Genomic DNA, 21480 nt, shown 5'->3' with positions numbered 1-21480 from the left:
TTTGCACTGTTATCAGTATTTGCACACTATTTAATATTATTTTTTAAAGTCATTATTCAATACATTGTTATTGTTAACCCTTTAAATCCCTGTAGAACCAGAACCGCTTAAGCTAGCGCAATAATTTGTTTTGCATATGAAACCGGAGGAGTTGTACTTACATCTTATGCCATCAGCTTGTCCTCGGTCACGGTTTCCTTCCACATATAACTTTGCAAATATTGCATAAAAAGCGCTTGCAGGAACAAAAACATAATATTCCAGAAACACGCTTTGCCGATCCGATCAGCTGTTCGTAACACTTCCCACATTGAACAAGACCTCAATGCGAACTATCGCATGTCTGCAATTTCCTGTCCGAAACCGGAAGTGACGTCATTTTGCGGAAAATGTAGTTTTTTACTTGCAGGCCTTAAAAGCCTATACTGGTGTTTTTATAAGTCAAGTTTGACTCTATACTTTTCTGAATAGTTGCTGGGATGCTTGGAACTCGAATTGCACTGCTTAAAATAGTTTATTTTGATGCACATGCTGTTTTCTTTGCAAATTTGCATCATAGGATTGTTTTTTTTGTTTTTCCTGCAGTATATAAAAATTACTGTATCTCCAAAATAAAACTATGAAGACACTCAAAATAAATTTCCTGTGGTGGGAAACTGTTTTTTGCAACTTTTTTGTATTTAAAGTTTTGAGGGATAAGCCTCTTAAATTTCCCCAAGTAGAAATATATGTAAAAAAAAACAAAAACGATTTTTAATGTTTTTGTAGTTTATTGCACTTTTTGCAATTAATGTAGTTACTATGGACTTAATGCATACATATTATTAAAATATGGGCTATAACAGTTGTATTGATGTATAGCAACTTGAAATGCTCCCAAAAATGGCACTACAACATGTAAAAAAATAAGCTCTGGCGGACTTGGTTCTATGGTAGGTCTTAAAGGGTTAAATAAATATCGTCAAATAATCGAGATGTCAATTTCAGTGAAAATAATCGTGATTATCATTTTTGCCATAATCGAGCAGCCCTACTTGGTAGAAGTTAGTTAAACCCCATTTTGCTTTCAGAACTGCCTGAATTCTTTATAACAAATGTTATAACAATGGTAAATGGCCTGTATAGCGCTTTTCTAGTCCCTAAGGACCCCAAAGCGCTTCACACTACATTCAGTCATTCACCCATTCACACACAGGCGATGGCAAGCTACATTGTAGCCACAGCTGCCCTGGGGCGCACTGACAGAGGCGAGGCTGCCAGCCACCGGCCCTCTGGCCACCACCAGTAGGCAAACATGGGGTTAGTATCTTGCCCAAGGATATTTAGCATGCAGCCAGGATGCAGCCTGGGATCGAACCACCGACCTTCTGATTAGTGGCTGACCTGCTCTGCCACCTGAGCTACAGCCACCCCATGCTGCAAATCTCCTGATCCAGGACAAGCCAAATGTTCTCCACTGGATTGAGATCTGGTAACTGTTGAGGCCATTTGACTACAGTGAACATGTTATTATGTTCAAAGAACCAGTTTGAGATGATTTGAGCTTTGTGATGTTGCTCATTATCCTGCTGGAAGCAGAAGATGTAAGCCTGTGCAAATTGTAACCTCAGTTTCCTGTTGACAGGTGTGGTCTTCTGCTGCTGTAGCCCATCTACCTCAAAGCTCAACGTGCTGTGCGTTCAAAGATGCTCTTCTGCATACCTTGGCTGTAACGAGTGGTTGTTTAGGTTACTATAATTATAATATATTCAGACCGTTCTCTGTAAACCCTCGAGACGGTTGTGTGGGGAGAATCCCAGCAGATCCTGTTCCTATAATGCTCTAACTAACCTGTCTGACACAACAGCCATGCCATGTTCAAAGTCACCTAAATCACCTTTCTTCTTCATTCTGATGCTCAGTTTGAATGTCAGCAGGACGTTTTGGCCACAATGCAGTGAATTGCTGCAGTGTGATTAGATATTTGCGATAACAAGCAGTTGAACAGGTATGCCTAACAAATGTACGGTGGCCGCGAGAGGCCAAACCGACTGCAACCTAAGAAAACACCAGCAATAAGAAAAATGCTGCAAAAGCACACAAAACAGAAATAAGAAAAACAACAACAAAAATAGGAAAAAACAGATTTCAAAAAGCACAATGGAATTGTTTCTGGGGAGAAAATAACCCGACGGACCAGTTGCAGGAACCCAAAACATGGTAGGTGTGTTTTATCATGATTCATATAATACTGATGACGAACTTTTAGGCTAATAGTTAGGCTAACACACTTACCTCTCATCTTTTCTTTCCTCACAAAACCGATAGATCCTCCACTTCTTTTAACTGTCTCCCAGCGCAATTCTTAGCATATTTTGTTCCTGCAACTGGTCTGTCGGGTTATTGTCTCCCCAGAAACACTTCCCTTGTGCTTTCGGAAATCTGCTTTTTCCTATTACCGTTTTGTTTTTTTCTATTTCCGTTGTGTTTTGTGCACTTTTGCAGCGTTTTTCTTATTGCTGGTGTTTTCCTAAGTTGCAGTCTATTTGGCCTCTCAGGGCCACCGTACCAATTGCCTATGAATGCAAAATCTTAGCAATAAAGGTCCAGGTTTGATCCTGGAGGAATACCTGTTCGAGTCGTGTTATGAGGCTCACTGTAGTTTTACATATTAAGAGAAAATATGTCAACTTTTTGGTTGGTTTGAAAATGAAGATTCTTTGAACCCCAAGGTGCTGAAGTGTGAATAGGAGATAGGAAGCACTTAAGAATAGAAAAAAGTGCTTGTATGTGAACGAAGCGATTTGAGTGCTCAGGCAGGGTAGAAAAGTGCTATGTAAGAACCAGTCCATTTACCTTTTGTATTTACTTAATAGCCTAAGGTTTCTTTTGTCAGTGGAGACAAAAACCATTGCAGAAGAGTGAGTAAATACTGGACACTCATCACAAAATTTAATCTTCATAAAAATATGAAAGATCATTCAGTGTAAGCAGGCAACTGTTGCTGTTGTTTAGAACTTGTTTCCACTGCCCCCGTGTGGTAACATATATATTGGGGGTTTTTTTTCAGGTTTTTACAGATAATTTTTCATCCATGTCCATAACTTGTATCTTACATTGTGTAACATTTATGCCTTTTCTGCTCACAGGAAGGAGTCACAAACAGAAACCTCTCCCAGGTCTGTGATCTGGTTTTATCTCTCGCCTCTTTCCTTTGCCTTCTCTTCAATTCTGCTCTTAGCTGCTGCTGAGACACTCTTCTTGGGGGAGTGTGCTTACTGTACATCAGTGTGCGAGAGTGGGGGTTTGTGTGTCTGACATAGGTGTGGCTGCGTGTTAAGTGCCTCCTTCAAGAACGGTCACGCTGCATTTGCTCACATGGTGCTCAAAGATCAGCTCACTTTGGCCTCATTCCCAACTGGCAGCTTTATTAAATATTAACCGATATGCTGTTCTTTGATAGTCTACCTTTCAGCATCACCTTGGGAAAAAGTGATTTTGAACACTTTTGCTTGATTTTTCTATCACTCTGTTTTTTAACACAGAAAACAAGTGTAACTATTGACAAGGTGGTAACACTTTATCGTGGCTGAATGACAAACCTCCTTATAATCCAATTGCATATTTTAGACTCACGTGTAAAATCAGACAATCATTTAAATGGCAAAATGAATAAAACCAAAAATTTTTATTCTTTAAATGAGGAATAAATTACAGTCACAGTAAAGCGTTACTGGCATCTTGGCACACGCTGCTGTTTTTGTGATTCTACCCACTTCTATTTTATCTTTTTTGTGTCTCCTCCTACTGCCCACCACTCCAGTAATGAAAATGCACACAAAGACAGACTTTGCGGGTGCTGTCCGAGAGCTATTAGGTATAGTTGCTGCACAGATACTAACAACTGCACTGCAAGTCTGTGTGTCTCCTTCTATTCCTACCAATGTTCTTTTCTTCTGCAAGTGCAAGTAAAGGTAGAGGAGTCACAGAATAAGGACATGTAGCACTACGGAAAGTACACAATCCGACTTGTTACTATTTGTAGCGTAGTGAAGCTCTGTTTCTGATGTCTACATGAGGAGATTCACACGTAAAAGCAACAAAGAGCTATTTCTAACTTTTACCCTTTCCCCAGGAAAGGTGCAGATTTACATCCTTCTTTTATGGTTTCTGTTTAGTAACGTCTTGCAGTTGATTTGCTGGCTGTCTTTTTTGCCCACTCAGCCCCGTTCAGCAGGCAAGGTGCATATTGCTGATTACCTAATGGTTACCACGTGCCATACGACGATGATTTTATTTTTTTGTTGCATGATTTGTGTTCACTTTTTTTGCATAGAGCCAGACCACAGCTCTTCCTTTTGAGACGCAGTGTCACTTTGCTTCCCATGCATGCCTGCTTGTAGCTTCCTGCTGCTTGCCTGAACCACCGAATGCTCTACTATGTTCGTTTGTGGACATGGCTCCTTCTGCTGTAGGACATTGCCCATTTTGCATTTCTGCTGAGGTAAGATTTATTATCACATTGCAGATGAATTCTACAAATTCACAAGCTAGGGCTTAAACACAGTAGAATACAGACATTTAGCTACAGGTAGTCTTTCATTAAAATGATGCTGATAAATGCAGAGTTAAACAGGCTTAATTTACTGTATTGTTACTTCCTTTTTTAGTCGGAAGCCGAGTCTGAAGGACAAAGTGTTTCCCAGTCCTTCTAAGGCTCCTGTGTCCAAGGGGAAAGCCCAGTCTCCAGGTGGAGCAGATGATGGTGCTGAAGCAAGCCCCAGCAAGGTCACCAAGAGCTGGAGCTTCACCGACAAGAACCGAGGGGCGAAAAATGCCTTCAAAGCTCGGGGCAGCACCTCGCGCCAAAACTCAGAGGGTGAGGAAACTGATCATCATCTGACCAGAATGAGTGTAGTAGTGTTGTGTAGTATAACTGAATACACAGCCCTACAGTGTAGAGACTTGGAGAATTCTATTATTGTAGGTGGGAAACCTCAGAAACTGTATTCAAACCATCATGAAAACTGTAGAAAATGGCAGACACTTATTAAAAGAGATGTGGGTGTTGTGAATATGAAACTACATTCAGGACATGGAGGCCCTAGCTTTTGTATGGAGCCTGAAAGCAGAGGTGAGCGGGTTGCTGCTTCCTCCGGTGTCTCATCTCTGTGCTCCGGCTTCACATTTAGCTTGCATACACAAACGTGATATCTAACGTTCCAGAAGAATTCAAGTTGAGTGCACTTCCCAAAATTTCCAGGAATTCATTTGAGCCAGTATGACCTTGGCTATTTGTTCAGAGACCAAACTTTAGGAGTCAAAATTATTTATATTAAAGAAAACTGAAAACAAAACCAACTAAATCTTATGTAACTATAACACTACTAGTAACACTAGCTCAATATACAATCATTGCCAGAAGTATACATACATTCATCATGGGCATAAATGGTAAGTGTGTGTTTTTAATGTTTTTTCTCAACTGTTCTGTTTCTGAGGTCCAGAATTGTACAGGATACATCAATAATAACTTTTTCTTAAAAGAATTGGCTGCATAAGATCCACACGGGGTCAAAAGTATACATACACCTCAACTAATATTTGGCTAAATGTTTTGGGAAGTTGCACCTTGACCAGATGCTTTTGGTTGCCATCAACAAGCTTCTGGCAGAATTGGTAGAGTTTATTTAAACATGTTGGTTTCCAAGCAGGGACCTAGCTTTTGAGCATAGCACACAAATTTTCAGTAGAGTTGATCGTTGGGGATTTGTCCATTCCTGAAGTTTAACAGTCCATTTCTAAACACTTGCAGATTCCAGGACAATCGGTTTAAACATACAAGTTATTCAGATGTGTCGCCAGTTTTCTAAGGTCCAGAGGAAGACCCAGACTGTCACCCTCAGATAAGACAAGAGAAAATTAGTTAGCATGTTCCTGAACAGCCCAGGAACCACAAAGGCTCAAACCAGACATTAACTGGAAACTGCTGTAAGGTACACAGTGAAGCAAGTTTACATCACTGTGGACTGAGGGGGTACCAGCCAAGAAGAAGCTCCTGTTTCAAAATCAAGCCCATCAAGCTCAACTGAAATATGCAGCTGCCCACATGGACAAGCTAAATGCCTTCTGGAGGAAGGTTTTATTGTCAGACAAGACAAAGGTTGAGCTATTTGGCCCCAGTGACAAGAGATGTTTGGAGGAGTTAAAGGTGAGGTGTTCAAACCTAACAACCCTGTATGAGCTGTCAAGCATGGTGGCGGTAGCATCATGCTCTGTAGCTGTTTTGATGCCAGCAGTACTGGTACTTTAAAGGATGAATAAAATGAATAAATGAGGACTGCCTATATATTTTTCAGCTGTATTAACATTACATTAAGATATTAAGCTTTTTGAATATACTTCCAAAAGCCCCAAACTCAGACTTATTGAAAATTTGGGAATTCTACTTAAAAGCCATAAGGTCCATACCAGGAAACAAACAAGTTTAAATATCCAGACACAATTATGTCATAAGCTAGGTGATAGCTACCAGGTATACCGTTATATGCAGTGTTGCCAACTTAGCGACTTTGTCGCTATATTTAGCGAGTTTTCAGACCCCTTAGTGACCTTTTTTCTAAAAAAGGTCGCTTAAAAAAGACGTGAAAGCGTGTATCGCTTTTACTCTCAACAAGCAGCGGGTGCTGTAACGCAGTCAGTTCTTCTTTTACTCTTTTACTCTTATGCTGTTTTGTGGATCACAAGGTTTAAAACTACTTATAAACACACACACACACAAAGTAACTCCACCAGAGTGCCTATTTCGGGTCACTTTTGCCGGTCCAAGCCCGGGTAAAGGAGCAGGGTTGGAATTGTGACATTAAAAAAACCAATAATTGCTAAAAGAAATTTAATTTGTAGTTCTAAATAAACTCTAAATGCATTTAAGGCATTTTTTACTCACTTTATGTCTCTTCCACGATGTTATTTCTCTCTCCAACAACATAGGTTACAATTAGATTAGCATGACCAATTATGCAAATTAGGCAATGACGTCATTTAGCGACTTCTAGCGACTTTTAGGACAGCCAATAGCGATTTTCCTTACTGAGGAGTTGGCAACACTGGTTATATGCTGTACAATCACTTGACCTTAGAAAAAGAACAGTTTATCGAAATCAATAAAAGCAAAAACTTACCATAACATTCATGCCCAGGACGAGTAAACTTTTAGCCACAGAATACTTTGGCAAAACTTGTTTATGATCAACAGTTTATCTGACAAACATTCAGTTGCTGCCAGTGAACATGTAGCAGAGCAGTGCCAGGTCAGCAGCTCACCAGCTGTGTGAGTTTAGAAGTTACTGTCAAAACCTCTTTGAGTTGCAATCAATGTGGAGACTGTAGCTGAGTTATCATGCAGACATGTATGTTCCCTTCATGTATACAAAAATTTGTCACTTCTATGACAAATCAAATTTTTAAGAACACATTCAGGAGACCGTCACTTTGGATGTCGTGGTGTGGTGTCATCATTTAGTGCTAGACAGTCCCACTGCATCCATGTGTCATCTGTGTCACTATCATTAGAATATTTCTCTTCTCTCTCCATTTCTTTGCTTTCTGTTAAGCAATGTGAACCAATTCTCATTAGCTGTCTTTCTTCTTTCACTTCATGGCATGTTTAAGTGCTGATTGAAATGCAGGACGAAGACTTTGGACTGAAGAGTTCTCCAGGTTAGACAAGTCATCATGACATGTCTTCAGTAAAGACTGTAACATAGTCTATAATGTCTAGCTGTATAGTTTACCATACATGTTATATAAAGCTTTGAAACATATGTAGTTGGTAAGCTTAAATCTAAGAGAAGAGAGACCAGCCCATTCAAACATGATCCAGAAACCATTCAATAGACTCCACAGTTTTCCATGTTTGGAATTGATTTGTCTGCCATTTTCATCCTGCTAGAATCCATAACAAATCTTTTCCCATGTCTCTCCTCTCTCTCTTTTTGCAGCAATTGAAGGTTTAATAAGTAAGGCATTGGGATATTTTGTTGGTTGACTTCTATAGGGAAAATTATCCAAAGACAAGTCAGCTTCACCCAGTCTGAGAAACCTGCATGCTGATATCTGCTGAGATATGTTCACTTGACATGAACCCTTTGTTATGCTGTTTTTCTCACTGTGATGACTGAGGGCATGAGTCTAGCAGAGTCTCCCATGGAACTAATTATTCCATATTTACTTGTTATGATTGTTAGAGCACCTCATGTAATACATTTGTATTTATGGTAGTAGTAGGCTAAGCTAAACGGGTTCAAGTCAAGTGGTGCCAAGATTATCCAAAACTGACCCAGAGACATGCTCCCAAACCCTGCTTTAGCTTGCATGAGGAGACCTCACTTTCCCTACCAGATTCTCAGAAAATTTCTGATTTCCACTAATTAGGCCTTGACAACTCCATGCAATATGCTTTAAATTCTGTAGACCAGCCTTCCAGTGCTAATCTGTAATTGGTGGTGGGAAGAGAGTACCTGTCTTTGAAGGTTACAGTAAAGCTTTATCACCTCAGCACTATCCTTCAATTCTGCACCGAATCTTTTTACCTGTCGTCCCACGAAGCTTGCTCACACACTCCCAAACTGGCTAACTGGCTTGAGACCAACTGTAACACGGACACTTGCACCTTTGGCGCTGAAAGCGACGGCTCTGCTCTGCTTCTGCTGGTGACGTTTGTCATGCGGAAGCAGATGTAATTTTTTTTAAAAGAGTGTCCTTGCATTTGCTTTCTAGAGGCGAGCCTTCCGGGAGAGGAAGTTGGTGACGATAAGAGCTGCCACTGTGAATTCTTCACTCAAGAGTTACCACCAGGCTTGAAAGTTGCAATCAGAGCAATCTGGTAAGGACTCTCTGAATAAGAGGTTTTTATGGTTCTGTGATTGGTTATTTCATGTAGTGTAAAAATAACATCTGTGGTCATCTGTGTAGCTATTTCAGTGTTTAAAGAAGTAATAATAATAATAAATAATGTACAATGATGGACTATTAGCTAGAATGTAGTTAAGTTAAAAGATTCCGACAAGTTTTAAAAAGAGACTTTTTCATTTGATTTGATTTTATATGATGGATTATGCAGAAAAAATAGAATTGGGCTGAAAGGTCTATTGCTTTATTATGTATTCAGGTTGTGTATTTAAAAAGAAAAGTAACTAAGTAATAAAGTAACGAATTACTTTTGAAAATAAGTCATCAGTAAAGTAATGGGATTACTTTCTTGGAGAGGTAATCAGTAATTAGTAACTAATTACGATTTTCAAGGAACTTGACCAACACTGGTTGCCATGCCAGGGTGTCGGCTGCTGCTGACGTCCAGAGATGTGCATGATGTGTCGTTTGACGCTGGTGCCTCGATGCATCAGCCTCAGTGATATTAGATGCTCAGAAATAACTGGTCTCATTAGTAGGATGTGGAGGTAGTGGTGATTCAGAAGACAGCAAAAACTATTGGTTTAGGATTAGTCATCATAAACTGCTTGGTTATGTTTAAAAGAAGTGGTTTAAAATAGAGCTCTTCACAACTTTATGCTACATATTGCAAAAATGACATTTTGTGAAAAACCAAAAGGCCCCTTTTCACAAGTTGGGAATGAAAGACCTGTCTCACCTCATGCATTACAGCTGCCATAGGACACATTTGTGGACATTTGAGAGACAACATATATATTTAATGTAAAATGGATGACAACCATCAGCTACCAAAAATGTATGCCCAAAATGTTGGTTTTAAGTTGGTTACATGTAAATTTTCCATATAATTCTGTTACATACGTACAGTGTAAAATGTTATCTGATCAATGTGATCAAATGACTTTATTTGGTGTGCATTCAGTTTGTACCAATCATATTTTCCTAAAGCATTAATCATTTAAATAAATAAACCGTTGATTTGTTATATTTCATTTGCATTTTACTCCGCATTGCACTTTTTGTTTGTTTTGAGCAGGAGAATTCTTGGGAGTTATTCTGAAATGTCTGCTGTGATCTGGTCATTTGTTTTCCTGTCACGTGACACGCTTAACAACGATGTCTCGCCCCCTCTCCCCCCCCAGCATCATGAGCTTCCTGGTGTCAAAGAGGAGGTTCAAAGAGAGCTTGCGACCCTACGATGTCATGGACGTGATTGAGCAATACTCCGCTGGTCACCTGGACATGCTGTCGCGCATTAAGAACCTGCAGACCAGGCAAGAAGTCCTTTACTCTTGAATTAGTCATTTCTTTAAGAAATATGTGTCAGTAGTTAGTTTAGTTAGCTTAATATAACAGTGGAGCTTTCATCTACTAACAAAGTGCTTTTAGTGGTCACTGGATACACACATGTTGTGACACACAAGCCATTGATTTGCCTGTTTCATTTATCCAGATACATGTGTTGTATTCAGATCTGTTACATATATCGGTAGCTTGATGTCCTATTAGCGGTCACTCCTTCAGCTCTGAACGTGCCACAGATTGATTTTGGATGTAACACTGATGTCTAATTCACATTGTTTTCTATGTCAGTTTTCCCTCCTACAAGCGAGCTCCTCACACCTTGATCCCCTGAAGGTCTAACATGTACAAGAAATATATTCCATCAGTGAATCACACACACTTTCCATCCATGAAACAAGCCAGACTCACCATATGTCTCGTGTGTGGAATATATTGCAGACGTGTTCTCCATACCTGATGTGATTCCCACGTTGCTTCATTCTGCATTGCACTCATATCGTCTCTGTGTGCCTTGCCAGGATAGATATGATTGTGGGGCCGCCTCCCCCAACAACACCTCGCCATAAGAAGTCCACTGAAGTTCCTAGGTTAGGTTAATAGACTGCACCTTTAGAATGACCATTTTATCAGCATTATCCTCCTTATGCCATAGTAGCAGTTACATGCTACCTTACTGGTTCGATTGATGGAACCCCTTTTGAGTTCAAGCCATTGACATGTCTCATTGAGCTAGCGGGATTGTGATACATGAAAGCAGGGGTGCAGGTGCAATAGTTAATAAGTGAAATGGCTTAACAGACTGCTTTATGTAGAACATTTTAAGGATGTTGTTCTGTTAGCGCTGGTGACAAATGATATCAGCTGCTGTCAAGGAAAGGCTAAAAAAAGACATTTTGCCGTTTGCTCACTGAATCTTAACGAGCCGTTTCACATGGCCTCGCTCAAGAGGGGTTTGAAGTGCTAAATGCTTGCTCTCTTAGCAGAAAGACAGAGGGAGAGCTCCCCCAGTAGGATGCAATGGAAATGAAGCATGAAGCACCACTGAAGCATGCCAAGTGATGCATTTTGGCCGCAGACAAAATGTCCCTTCAGTTTAGACTCTGTTTTGTTAAACGAAAAAAAAGAAAAGGAAAAAAAGATCGTCTTACTCACATTATGCATGCGTCCACACAATCCACCTGAACTCAGTAGTGTCTCAGGAAACGTTCACCTTCTGTAAGGCCATCATTTATTCATTCAAACATATTTATTTGCAGCTTGACAACAATCATCACTAAAATAATTTCATTACTTTTCAATGCAAGACTAATCTACATTTTGGCATCCCAAACTTCTTGAGTTAAAAATATTGGGGTCAGACCCTGTGGCAAAACAGAGCATATCTACTATACATATAACTATACACTTGTATAATCATATTATAATCTAATATATGACACTATTTTCTCTAAATGTTAGAGTTGACCAGATAGTTGGTAAAGGTCCCAAAGGTGGAGGAGATGCTGTGGAGGACCAGAGTATGATGGGACGTCTGGTCAAAGTGGAAAAGCAGGTAGGAATGTTTCACCCAGGTCTGTGAAGGTCAGTCTGGAAAGTTTTTCTTTTCCCGCCAACATCAACTTATGTTGATTCCTCTGATGGAACACCGTTTTCTGTCTTTCTGCAGGTGGTCTGCATGGACAGGAAACTCGACTTCCTGGTTAATGTGTATGTGCAGCGTATGGGTATCCCCCGTTCCGAAACAGAGGCCTTTTTCAACTCCAGGGAGCCGTATCCAGCCCCGCCTTACCACAGCCCCGAGGAGAGCAAAGAAGAGAAGGAGGAAAAGGAGGAGGTACAGGAGGTGAAGACATGCTCAGCAGCTGATGTCCCATGCTCTGACGGGTCCTTGGAAAAGAAAGACCCTTTACTTGGTCGATCCGTGGCGAGATCAGTTGGTACTCCCTCTGGGAGCAACAGCCGCCCCTCTACCTCCTGGCAGCACCAACTGCAAAACCCCATCAGCCAGCCTGCCTGGAACAGCAGCGTGGCCAACACCCCTTCGCCAGTAGGTGGCAGCGGCGACCATTCGCCCACCCTGTTCCGCCTCCCACCTCCACCTGCTCCAGCTCATGACAGATCCTCTTCGGGTCAGGGTGGCAGCGGCAGAGAGAGCGGCTCCCACAGCAAGAGGCGCAACAGGAGGCACAGGTGCCATCGAGAGGTCACCGCAGTAGATAGTGACACATCCCTCTCCATCCCGTCGGTTGACCATGAGGAGCTGGAGCGCTCGTTCAGCGGCTTCAGCATCTCCCAAGCCAAGGAGGACTTCTTTGGGCCCTCGTTCTTTACAGGCTTAGGAGGGGGAGCCGGAGCAGGGCCCGAAGCCGGAGGTGGACCTTCACTCTGTGCCAGGGTCAGACCATTGCTAGCAGAGGGGGAGTCGGACACAGACTCTGACCTCTGTGCTCCCTCGCCTCTGTCTTTCACCGGAGAGGTCTCAGGTGGAGAGAGGGGGTGGGCTGGGCTGAAGTAGAAAGGACTGCTCTGCTGGCAGACCTGCTGATTGTGACAGAGGCTGATGCCCCGATTGCCAACATGACCGTATCATTAGACCTCGTGGCCACAGGCTCACTGTAGATGATGGCTGATACAGACTATATTGGGCGGTTATGTGCAGTTGTCTTTTTGCGATAACAGTAAAAACGAGTTCTCACAAAAACAACGGGATCATCCTTTATCAACATTTAAGTTTGTAATGTAACACTTCACTGGCAATGCTTGATTACGGTTACTTTTGTATCCACTCAGAATTTGATTAAATAGCTGTTTAGAAACCTTTCTTTAACTTAGACAAGAAGCCTTTTCGTTATGGTACTTAGTTAGTGAGACGACACTTACACAGTGTGGATTTGTATGAAACAATAAAGAGAATTGCCATTTTGGTTCCTCTTATGAGACGTATGAGTAGCATTTCAGCACGTCTTCTGTTAAACACTGACCACTTTAACATTCAAAAGCTTGCTGGAGTTTGTAACGCGAGACTGTTGAAATCTTATCTTATAACGTAGTGTCTTGATAACTTCCATACCTTAGGATGTCTTGAGGTGTTATGTTGCCAAAACCTTAGCTATGATGATCAGTTAGATTCTTGCTGATTTAAAAAAAAGAAAAAATGCTTCATTATTAATTCAGCCTGGCATTTATGTAATACTATGGAAGAACTCCCCTTAAAGTAATACTGAATACTTCTGTAAGGATACACTAAGGAACCACCTGCATGATAAATGATTGATTTAAGGACTGTGTTAAGTAGGCTGCAAAAACCAAACGGTGACAAACAGTCAAACTGTGTTTTTCTTCTATACAGTAAGAGAGAGTGGTGAATTTAATTTTTTTAAAAAGTGCATGCATGACTGGTTTCAAGCTATGTTTAAATTTTTCTAAGGAGCTTTGCTTGAATTCCAATCATGTAAATGCAGCCTGAGCTTGCTAATTTCAACAGCTCTTCTTTTCTGGGTAAATATGTTCATCAAATTCTATACACATTAAATACAAGAGCAGATGTTTAATGCTGCACAGGTATGGGAACAGGAAGGGCATTTGCTTGTACATTTTGTATTGTTATTACAAGGCATGCAGTGTTGAAGCTGGATTGAGTGCACGTGAAACTTTCTCACTTGTTACTGACATGATGGTATTTAGCCTGCAGTGCATTGAACGTTCATTTAGATTCTCTGATGCTACGTCAGTTTCAGACTAAATGAGGAAATGCAATAAAAAAGCAAGCAACGCGATCAAGAACTCATCCTTTAAAATTGTTGCCTTATTTCCACACCAAAATTTTAGAGGTCCACAAATCAACAATTTCATTTTTAACATTTTATAACAGTAGTGTATGTAAATTGTTATGGGAGGTTCTTTGGCCTGAGAGCAGATGTTTCAGGTTGCACATTTAGCCATTAATAATGCTAACCTTTGAAGCATGAACAGTTCTTGTTAAAATTAACCAATGCCAACATTTTAACATTTACATTATAACCAAGGAAGTGTAATTCAATAGAGACTGTTAATACGCGGTCCATATTTTTCAGCAAAATCAGGAAGCAACTTGCTGGCATGATTTTTACAACCCATTGAAAAGACATGTAGGGTTTTACATGATACCGTAGATCAGCACCATTGTGTAACTGCACCTTTGTCTTGTTCAAAAATAAAACTTTGTGCATCACTAAAAATCGGTCTTTTGATGCCTTTTTTAAAATGAAGAGAAATGGTGTCTTTAGCTATGGAAATGGTGTAATGGAATACATCTGTCACTAGATGGCAACCAAGAACTGAAGACAGAAAGACAAGTCCCCTTAACTGGAACTAAGGATGCCAACCACTGTCTCCTTAACTAAAGCCAGTCTTAAAACACATCTTTTTAAGATAGTCTGTTCTATTAGTTTGTTGGTTCAATTTGTTATTTAAAGACTTTCAAGGTGTTTTCCTATTTCCAGACTTTGATTTTGACACTTAATTGCATGTAAAGTGTCTTGAAGGTCTTCGAAGGTGCCTATAAACAAAATGGTTTATTGTAATCATTTGTTGTAGTGACAGATCAAACACGTGCTGCAAAAGCCAGGAAAAATGGACACGTCCAAATACTTTTGAATATATAGCATGGCTAACACATACTTACACACTTATTGTCCTACTTATCTGTCTACATCAGCAAAAAGTAAATTTATTACCTGATCAGATTATTGAGCAACCTAACTAGTATTGGTTAACAGCCATCATTTATTGTTAGTGAAATAGCAAAGGCAGGTCACAGGATCAGCCAATTTGTTAAGTGTTGTGAGGCCAGGATTTTAGTTGAAAGGGTGATACAAATAGAAATGGAGTAGCCCATTAATAAAAGTCAAGTGATGGTGACACAGCACCTAAGGCTTGTTTACTCTTGGTAGCACCTGGAGAATTGCAATCAGTTTAAGCACCTACAATGTAGACCAAAGGACAACCAACCAGCAGACACAAGGACTTACAACTGATTCTATAAGGCAAATAACTTAAAAAACAATGAAAGTCTGTGTTTTGCTGTGGAAAACACTAATTAAAAACACGACACCACAGCTAATCTTAATCTGAATCCTCAGGACTGCTTGGCTTAATCTGCACAGGACATTCATTCAAAGATGAGAGGATTGGAATTTAAACAGTCTGTACAGACGTAGGAGACTCACCCTTTGATGATGGATGGTGGAAAAGCTGCCAATCAATAAACCCAATAGTGACTCGAATATTACAAAAGTGCTCTCAAAAGAGAAACCGAGAACAGATGGACTGCATGCGTGCTGACATGTTTCACCACTGTGTTGCACAGACAGAAAAGGATTCAAAATGTAGCTCTTCCAGTAGCCTCATCAACACCTAAACCACTCTGTCGCATTTACAGTGTCAGATTTTCTGAAAATAACGCTTGTGCTCACTGAACAGATTGCACTTTGCATGTGTAAGTAAATTAATTTGTGTTTTTTGTTATTTCATGAGCTCTTTTTTTTTAACCATATTTTGTCAGAAGTGACTCTGTGTCCTTGACTCTACCCGTGTTTGTGTCCAGGTCTGGCCTGGTAATGTCCATGTAAACATTTATTTATGTATTCCCTATAGTGTTAAATAGCATCAGCAAGAAGTCATCAATGTCCAACAAGGGCAGAGACAGGTGACCTTCCTTTCTTTCTCTCTCTCTGTGTACATACAGACACACAGGTCAGTGGAGGTAGGAAATACTGGCTGTGTAAATATAAGATTGGGCAACATATATCACAATTTGCATTGATTACATGCAGGCTGCATTTCAACAAGACAAGGCAAGAGGCAATCTTTACTGCTTCATGATTGCAGTGGATTTTCATTATACTCAGCAGGCATAAGAGTGTGGCTCTAATATTAAGCTGTAAATAGGTGAAACCAATAAATGCATACACCACAACATACATAATCATAGGACAGACGTGTATGAATGGACAGATGCTTTTCATCAATCATCAGAAAATTACAGAATTGATTTTAATTCCCTGAAAGCCAGTCGTCCATTTATCAGACCGGAGGTGGGATATGACACATTCATTGATATATAGCCTGACTTTACTAATTAGCTGGCTATAAATTGGCATAACTATTTTTAACTTTACTTGCATGTGAACACCTTGCTTACATGTATTCCACAGGCTATTTGTGAGTTGTGACCAAACATATTTTTCCCGTAAGACAATAGAATAAAAACTGCAGCTCCAAAGCCAAAGCCAGCTATTTTATTTATTTATTTTTTACTGTGGTTAAGCTTAAGACAAAGGTATGGTGGATTTCATTGGAGGTGATCTCTCTTGGAGGCTCCACTTGGCCACACTCTAAAGAGTATTTGAATCTGACTCACTGACCTTACCGTCTTTTCTTTAGCATCCTCTGCTCTGCTTCTGTGAAGGTTTCATGAAGCAGATATAATCAATAAAATCAAACTACTGAGAAATGCTATTTCAGTCAGGCCCACTTTAGATAGTCTTGTTTAAAACTGGAAAAGCCTAATTATATGTGACAGTATGCTTCTGTTTTTCCTTCCACGTGCAAGCGTGGAAAGCCTAAGGCGTTGAAAGCTCTTCTTTCCATGTAGATAAATGGAAAACCCAAGGCGGGAAGAGCATGTGGAATACTCTCCACTACGGTAAGAAACAGAGCAGGATTTAAGGATAACAAATATCACACTGATAAGTCAGACACAAAATTAAATTGAGGAGCTGGGGTGGAGGTGGATAGCAAAGCGTCTTTTAGACAAAGCAGCAACAAAATTCAGGCAAGAGCAGCTTAAGCAGTTTAATCTGAGCCAGCATATTGTGTGATTGACAGAGCTTGACTTTTCGTCTTGCATGAATTATTGTTGTGCTCATTTTCCTATTTCATTTTGTTCTGTGCTACCTACAAAAGCCAAAAATCACCTTCCTCATTATGATACAGTGCGACTTGATTGTGTCATATCAGGATATGTTTCACACCAAATGATAAAAATTTCCATGAAGAAACTAAATAATATGCGTATGTGTCATGAAAGAGCAGTAATTAATGGTCCCCGTCCACAGACGCTGTAAAAACACTATACACAGTGAATATGAAAGGCGTTTCTATCAGTGGCATCGATTAATGCACAGTCAGGGAAACAATGTCTTGATGGTCATGATGAGAAACGTAATGACACATGGTTGACTCTTTTAAGGGAAAAATAAAGAGTTTATTGACTCTATCTTGTTTACCTTTTATGTCAATAATATTTAAGTTAAATTATTTTTAATGTTAATGGGGTATGATTTTTTTTAACTTCTGAAGTCAAACATGGTAGAAAATGTCTGACAACTGCTGAGTTAGTAAAATAAACAAAATCATTTATTTCGAGCACTGAGGATATTCATGTTAACACTGCTTCAGCTAGATCAATCTTCCATTACATTCCATTATACAAAGAAATGTATAATATCAGGTAAAAACTGCCGTAGCTTGTGGGCGTTATTGAATACATAGTCCTTGAATTGCTTACAGTGTACAATGTAGTAATTGCCTAGGCTGCTTCATTTTTCAATAGAGAAGAGATTTGAGTTTACATGGGGGAAGGTCAGAAATTTTCCATCTTTCTGTGGTGAAATATGATCGATTATGAAGTTTAACAACTGTAACCCAGTAACAGAAGCAACTCAGAGCTCGTTTCTTTCAGTGCAGATTCAAAGTAGACTGAATGCCTTATTGAAACGATGCAGATTCAAAAACAAATGAGAAGCTTTACATTCATTTCAAATGTAAACGAATTTAATACAAACCATTTCTAGAGTTCATATAGACTGTATACAAAAGAAGGACATGAGACAATAGTGCTTTACTAAATCAGATTCTATTGAGTTCATTATTAATTCAATAAACAATTCCTTTCAAGAATAATCATTGAGAGGATCCCCAGCCTTTTTTGCCCCACAGACCGGTTTAATATCAGACAATATTTTCACGGACTGGCCTTTAAGGTGTCACAGATAAATACAACAAAATAAAATGATATGACCAAGACAAAAACTGTGGTACTTTGTAAATATAATAATAAACACGAATTCACTGTGTAATTGTATAGCTTTATTAGCAGCGCCCTCCTGAAATGCGCCAACAACATTGAGAGTAACGTCCTCCTCTCTGCCACTTAATGATCTCTGGTCACTGTGGTAACGCGTAAATATTTTTTTCAAAATAAGGCACACAACTACAACACGGGAAAAGACCCAGGGAAACCAAGTTAACGATAAAAACCCTGAAAACCATAAATTTCACACCCGAGCCTCAACTCTCATGGACCGGTAGTGGTCTTTGGCCCGGGTGTTGGGGGCCGCTGCTGTAAGAGATGAATGTAGCTTCTGGGTCCAAAAAATAACACCATAATGGGAGTATCTCAAACCTGCATTCTTTTTTATTGCCAGCAGGAGTTGGGACAAAGTCTTTGAAAAATGTCTTTCAGACAGCCCCTGTAAAACCTTCCAGCTGAGTTTACAGTCTTTTAATTTCATATTAATACATATATTTGTGTTCTTTATTGTGTTTTTAAGTAATTCTTCATGTGTATTACATGTTCCATTGACTTCCTGTGCATGACCTGTTTTGGAACAGTCTCCTGTGTTTGTCATCTCCCCTGTAAAACTTAGAAACAGGACCACAGAAACAAATGGATGACCATCTTTAATATGCAATATAAATAACATTTTATATTATTAAATATGCATCATGAATGCACAACACAAATGTTTGCTTACATTTAATTTCATTATGAGTATGTTTTTTCAAAAGTTATGACCCTTAAAAAATTAAATTTAGGTTTTAAATGACTTGGAGATAATTTGATTCGGGTCTATTTACTTTTTAAAAATTTGTTTGTGCTCTTAAGGTAAAACTGAATAGATCTGTCATCATGGGTAATGTGAAGACTGAAACTGTAAAACGAAGCTGACAGATTTTCATATCATACTTTAAGTCGAATAATATCAGATGCCAATCATTATTACTCAACTATTTATATAACTTCACACAAATTAATGAATCTTCAGGGACATTAGGGAGAGCGATGCAGTGCATCATCTGCATCACATCCTTCTCTGCCCTTCCTGCTCTGTTTGACTATATTTAGGATTTCAAGAGGTTCTGCGAATGCACATATGCGCATTTGCAAATGTATTTAAGTTTACACCCCGACTTATACAAATACTACCATATAAGGATTGCACTCATTTGTCTTAACAAAGCTACAGCATTAAACAAGATAAATAAGACAACCCAAAATCATTAAAAATAAAAAGAAAAGAGTTGCTGAGTCCATCATCAATGTCGCCCAATAAATCCTTATTTATGAACAGCACATAATTTCACTCAAAGCTAACAAAAATAATTAAACTCCAAGTAAACAACGAAGCAATGATAATAAAGAACAATAAAATTTTTCTATTTATAAGAGGAGCTTAAATAAACAATATTCATGTAAAACAAACACGGAAAAGAGTTTTCAGTGAGCACACACTGAGCTAAAATGACTACCACGAGCTGTGTAGACATGGACTTGGGTGAAAGTTGACCTTGCAGGCAATGATTTCATTGTGGCAACCACATCACAAGACCAGAAACTGGACAATTTCTAAAAGAAATACTTAATACAATGATTTCCTTAGTTGGAAACCATAGAGACCAAGCAGACTGTATATCTGCTTGACACAACGCATTAAATATTTATGTATTTACAGAAGCTAGACACAATGCATAATCATGTATGCTATTTCTATGAACCACAGTAGTTTGCACTCTTGCATTTGGAAGTTAAAGCATGAATTAGGCCAGAGTGACATGGATAATCCATACAGATTCAGAATAATTGTGTGGATCGAATTCAACTTTTTATTCTAACTGCACCAGTGCTTTCACAGTGGCTACATGAAATGCACTTTGAGTACCCGGATGGTCACAAAGCCTAGCCTTTGATGGCCACCATTTTGGCTAAGCAGCAAAAAGGGAGGAACCGTCAGCCAATTCTTTAGTCGGCAGGAGGAGGATCTGTCATCAGGATATGTTGAGCCAGTGGTAGCAATCTAATAGATGCAGATTTTATTGCTATTGGGCTATTGGACTTTATCTTTCAAGCAGACCATCAGATGCTTCAGTCTGGCAATGACTTCAGGGTTATTAATCATGTGAAGGGATTGTCAAATTCTCAGAAGCTGGTTGCAATGCACTCATCCTAATGGCTTTGCACACCTTCAGTAGCATTTAAATTTTATTCACCTGGAATAAAAGAGAAGAAGAGAAGGGTAAGAGCGGTACAAATAACAGAGAAAGAGGGAAAACAAACAAATGAAAAATTAAGCAGCGTAAAAATGGCAGTGTGATTGTGAGGTGGAGGATAATGCAGGGTTTTGTCTCGGATAGGAAATGATTTGATAATTTATTGATGCCTTGATTATTTCCTTGGTGATACGCCAGCTCTAATTAACAGCTTGGCAGAAGTTAAAGTGTGTGCGTGGTGACCTGGCCTGATTTAGTGATTAATGCTGGGGGGAGGCTTGATTGGCGTATGTTGAGTTAATGTAATTTCACAGAGGTTCAAATGAGCTTCAAAGCTCTCTAAGCATGGGCCATTTAGTAGCATTTGTGGATAGAGACAGTGTTTGAATAAAGCCAGTGAAGTCTGAAGGCTCTAAAGGCTTTTGGGTGGGAGGGAGTGGAGGTCCTTCTTTTTATTCCCTTGATATTCACATGTGAGGAGAATGACAAGCTGAAGGTCAGAGAACCAGTCAGCTGTTTTAAATAAGAAATGAGATAAACGTGAATGAAGAAGGCCGAGAATGGGAGGAGCATATGAACTGAAGCTCACATAAAAGATGTGAAAACATTAAAATAGGCAAATTGAAGGGCTTGGAGCAATTCCAGTGTGAAGTGTGAAGTGCACAGCTGTCAAAGACTGCACAGGGAGGTGAAACAAGTATGTACAGATTTCTGATGCAACCATGAATAGCATACAAAGTCATGCAAAGACATAATAACTCAAGTCAATGATTTTACTGAAATGAAATCATCTGGATACAAATGGGTACTGTCTATTGTAACAGCTGCTTGAATCTGTTGCAGAGATGAAAACATAACATGAATTACTACCAGGAACGAAAGTTTTCAGAAAGTTTTGGAGGCTGAGTTGAAATATAACAACATGATGTTGGC

At 39.5% G+C, this 21480-nt stretch overlaps 1 protein-coding gene across 5 annotated transcripts in view; it reads left to right on the top strand.

Moving 5' to 3' along the window:
* Positions 1-14445, top strand: part of LOC146684399 (potassium voltage-gated channel subfamily KQT member 2-like) — a 41006-nt gene extending 26561 nt beyond the window's left edge. The window contains exons 10-18 of one of the 5 annotated variants that reach the window (XM_085443174.1): positions 3129-3158; positions 3803-3856; positions 4650-4858; positions 7651-7698; positions 7980-7997; positions 8758-8863; positions 10074-10205; positions 11695-11788; positions 11903-14445. In XM_085443174.1, the coding sequence (XP_085299300.1) occupies positions 3129-3158; positions 3803-3856; positions 4650-4858; positions 7651-7698; positions 7980-7997; positions 8758-8863; positions 10074-10205; positions 11695-11788; positions 11903-12751 (1540 nt within the window). In that variant the 3' untranslated portion in view covers positions 12752-14445. The remainder of the gene's footprint in view (positions 1-3128; positions 3159-3802; positions 3857-4649; positions 4859-7650; positions 7699-7979; positions 7998-8757; positions 8864-10073; positions 10206-11694; positions 11789-11902) is intronic. The other 4 variants (XM_085443176.1, XM_085443175.1, XM_085443177.1 and 1 more) reach the window with 4 other exon arrangements.
* Positions 14446-21480: the final 7035 nt, after the last annotated feature.

Source organism: Copadichromis virginalis, linkage group LG20 (genome assembly GCF_057382275.1).
Source record: "Copadichromis virginalis isolate Kocher_CV1m ecotype Utaka linkage group LG20, C_Virginalis_male_GT1.1, whole genome shotgun sequence".
Lineage (NCBI taxonomy): Eukaryota > Metazoa > Chordata > Actinopteri > Cichliformes > Cichlidae > Copadichromis > Copadichromis virginalis.
This window is presented reverse-complemented; position numbering and strand designations above follow the sequence as displayed.